The following is a 4135-nucleotide window of genomic DNA, read 5'->3' as shown; positions in this document are numbered from 1 at the left end:
GAAACAAAAAGTGATGAAGAAGAAAAAGAAATTGGGAGGGAAAAGTATATACATAGATCATGATCTGACAGAGGAAGAAAGAAGAGTGCAGAGAGAACTAAGGGAGAGAGCAAAGAAGGAAAGAGCAAAAGAGAGAGAAGCAAAGGTAGGATATAAGAAAATTTATATACAAGGTAGATGCTATATTTGGAATAGTGAGAAGGAAGAAATAGAAGAAAGGGAGGATTTTCAGAAGAGGTTCCACAGTGCAAAAGAGCTACAAACAAAAGAAAAACAAGGCAACAAGAGAGAACAAGAGGCACACAAAAGGAAGTAGTAAAGGGAGGGAGGAAAATAGAAAGGGGAGGATTGAAAGAGGAGGATAGTAAAAGAGGGAAGTTATTATTCTGGAACGTGGCAGGATTGGAAAGGAAGGATAAGGATTTTTGGAACTATGTGAAAAAACACGACTATATAGGAATAACAGAGACATGGGTAGATCACAAAGGATGGGAAAGGTTAAAAGGGAAACTTCCAGAGGGATTCACGTGGAGCTGCCAAACAGCAAAGAAAGAAAAGAAGAAAGGAAGGGCACGAGGAGGAATCATCACAGAAATTAAAGAGGGATGGGAAGGGATAGAAGAGATAAGTAATAGTGAAGGTCTAGTAGGAAGAAGAGTGAAAATAGAAGGGGAGACATGGTACACAGTATACTCAAACAAAGAGATGAGTAGAATAGCTAAAGAAATCAATGAGAAATTGGAGCAGGCAAAAGAGGAGGTAATAATAATTGGAGGGGATTTTAACGCTAGAATAGGAAGGGAAGGGAAATTATATGGTGGAGAACTGGAAAAGGAACAGGAAAAAAGAAAATCGAAAGACAAAGTAACAAATGGTGAGGGAGAGAGACTGTTAAAGATGGTAGCGGAGAGAGGGTGGCATATACTCAATGGAAATATGGAAGGAGACGAGAAGGGGGAATTCACGTACATAGAGAAAAGAGGAGAAACAGTTATTGATTATGTTATAACCAACACAATAGGCTTCGACAAAATAGAAAACTTTCAGGTTGGAAGCAGAATAGATTCAGACCATCAACCTCTAAATGTGACAGTTAAAACTAAAGGAGGAAATAAGGTAGAGGAAAATGAACAAAAGATAAGGGAAAAAGTGTACTGGAAACCAGAAAGTATAGAGCGCTACAAAGAAACAACGAAGGATAGAATTTTTGAAAAAGAGGAAAATGTAAATAAGAAGTGGCAGAAGCTGGAAACAGCGGTAAAAGAAAATATGGAGACAAGGAGAATACTAGTGAAGAAATGGACAATAGGACAGAAATATTGGTGGGACAGGGAATGTACCAAAGAAAAAAGAAAAGTGGGGAGATGATACAAAAATGGAGACAAGGAAAAATAAGGAAAGAAGAATATTTGCAAAAGAAAGCGGAGTTCAGAGAACTTTGCGAGAGCAAAGAAAAGCGTAAAAAACAGGAAGAAGAGGAAGAAATAAGGAAAGCGAAGACAGAGAAGCAAATATGGGACTACATTAACAAGGATAGGAAGAAAAAGACTCACTGCAATAATAAAATCAACATAGAAGCATGGAGGAAACATTTTTAGGATTTGTTAGGAGGAGCAGATACAAAGATAGAAGGAGAAAAGCGAGAGCAGGTGGCAGCAGAGGAAGATGAAACAGAATTATCAGATAAAGAAATAGAGAAACAAATAAGGAAACTGAAAATGAAAAAAGCCGCAGGAGGAAACAAGATACCAAATGAAACATGGTTGTACAGTGAGGGGAATACAAGGGAAGAGTTAAAGGAGGTTGTCAGGAAGGTTTGGGCACGGAGGGGATTCCCTGATAGCTGGAGAAAGGCAGTGATAACTGCACTTCATAAGAAAGGAGACAAGGAAAGAGAAAGATAGAACGAATGAAGGGGAAGTAAAACAAGGGGAGAGGACGAAGGAGATGTGGGGAGATATGAGAAAGATGAAAAGGAGGTGGGAAGAACAAGAAAGGAAGGAGAGAAAAAATAAAATGGTAACAAGAGGTCTCAAAACAAGAAACAATGAGGCAAAAAGAAAAGTGGAAGAATTCATGGAAGAGGAATTTGACATAAAAAAGGGAGTAAGTATGGTGCAAACAAGAGGAAGGGGAGAGGAAAGCAAGCTGACAATAGTAGAAATGAAAGACTGGGAAACAAAACAAAAAGTGATGGAGAAGAAAAAGAAATTGGGAGGGAAAAGTATATACATAGATCATGATCTGACAGAGGAAGAAAGAAGAGTGCAGAGAGAACTAAGGGAGAGAGCAAAGAAGGAAAGAGCAAAAGAGAGAGAAGCAAAGGTAGGATATAAGAAAATTTATATACAAGGTAGATGCTATATTTGGAATAGTGAGAAGGAAGAAATAGAAGAAAGGGAGGATTTTCAGAAGAGGTTCCACAGTGCAAAAGAGCTACAAACAAAAGAAAAACAAGACAACAAGAGAGAACAAGAGGCACACAACAGGAAGTAGTAAAGGAAGGGAGGAAAATAGAAAGGGGAGGATTGAAAGAGGAGGATAGTAAAAGAGGGAAGTTATTATTCTGGAACGTGGCAGGATTGGAAAGGAAGGATAAGGATTTTTGGAACTATGTAAAAAAACACGACTATATAGGAATGACAGAGACATGGGTAGATCACAAAGGATGGGAAAGGTTAAAAGGGAAACTTCCAGAGGGATTCACGTGGAGCTGCCAAACAGCAAAGAAAGAATAGAAGAAAGGAAGGGCACGAGGAGGAATCATCACAGAAATTAAAGAGGGATGGGAAGGGATAGAAGAGATAAGTAATAGTGAAGGTCTAGTAGGAAGAAGAGTGAAAATAGAAGGGGAGACATGGTACACAGTATACTCAAACAAAGAGATGAGTAGAATAGCTAAAGAAATCAATGAGAAATTGGAGCAGGCAAAAGAGGAGGTAATAATAATTGGAGGGGATTTTAACGCTAGAATAGGAAGGGAAGGGAAATTATATAGTGGAGAACTGGAAAAGGAACAGGAAAAAAGAAAATCGAAAGACAAAGTAACAAATGGTGAGGGAGAGAGACTGTTAAAGATGGTAGCGGAGAGAGGGTGGCATATACTCAATGGAAATATGGAAGGAGACGAGAAGGGGGAATTCACGTACATAGAGAAAAGAGGAGAAACAGTTATTGATTATGTTATAACCAACACAATAGGCTTCGACAAAATAGAAAACTTTCAGGTTGGAAGCAGAATAGATTCAGACCATCAACCTCTAAATGTGACAGTTAAAACTAAAGGAGGAAATAGGGTAGAGGAAAATGAACAAAAGATAAGGGAAAATGTGTATTGGAAACCAGAAAGTATAGAGCGCTACAAAGAAGCAACGAAGGATAGAATTTTTGAAAAAGAGGAAAATGTAAATAAGAAGTGGCAGAAGCTGGAAACAGCGGTAAAAGAAAATATGGAGACAAGGAGAATACTAGTGAAGAAATGGACAATAGGACAGAAATATTGGTGGGACAGGGAATGTACCAAAGAAAAAAGAAAAGTGGGGAGATGGTACTAAAAATGGAGACAAGGAAAAATAAGGAAAGAAGAATATTTGCAAAAGAAAGCGGAGTTCAGAGAACTTTGCGAGAGCAAAGAAAAGCGTAAAAAACAGGAAGAAGAGGAAGAAATAAGGAAAGCGAAGACAGAGAAGCAAATATGGGACTACATTAACAAGGATAGGAAGAAAAAGACTCACTGCAATAATAAAATCAACATAGAAGCATGGAGGAAACATTTTAAGGATTTGTTAGGAGGAGCAGATACAAAGATAGAAGGAGAAAAGCGAGAGCAGGTGGCAGCAGAGGAAGATGAAACAGAATTATCAGATGAAGAAACAGAGAAACAAATAAGGAAACTGAAAAAGAAAAAAGCCGCAGGAGGAGACAAGATACCAAATGAAGCATGGTTGTACAGTGAGGGGAATACAAGGGAAGAGTTAAAGGAGGTTGTCAGGAAGGTCTGGGCACGGAGGGGATTCCCTGAGAGCTGGAGAAAGGCAATGATAACTGCACTTCATAAGAAAGGAGACAAGGAAAATCCGGCCAACTATAGAGGGATAAGTCTATTAAGCACAGCGTACAAGATATATGCGTCGGT

The 4135-nt window shown here is 38.6% G+C and overlaps 1 protein-coding gene across 1 annotated transcript; it reads left to right on the top strand.

The window, feature by feature from the left end:
- Nucleotides 1-705: 705 nt before the first annotated feature.
- On the top strand, nt 706-1598 carry LOC108573937. The gene is made up of 3 exons (XM_017936428.1): nt 706-874; nt 1022-1168; nt 1234-1598. The coding sequence occupies exons 1-3, from the start codon at nt 706-708 to the stop codon at nt 1596-1598; spliced, it is 681 nt and encodes a 226-aa protein (XP_017791917.1).
- Nucleotides 1599-4135: the final 2537 nt, after the last annotated feature.

This window comes from Habropoda laboriosa, unplaced genomic scaffold (assembly GCF_001263275.1).
Source record: "Habropoda laboriosa isolate 0110345459 unplaced genomic scaffold, ASM126327v1 scaffold187, whole genome shotgun sequence".
Taxonomy (NCBI): Eukaryota; Metazoa; Arthropoda; class Insecta; order Hymenoptera; family Apidae; genus Habropoda; species Habropoda laboriosa.
The sequence above is the reverse complement of the archived record's forward strand: the minus strand, read 5'-3'. Positions and strand labels throughout refer to the sequence as shown.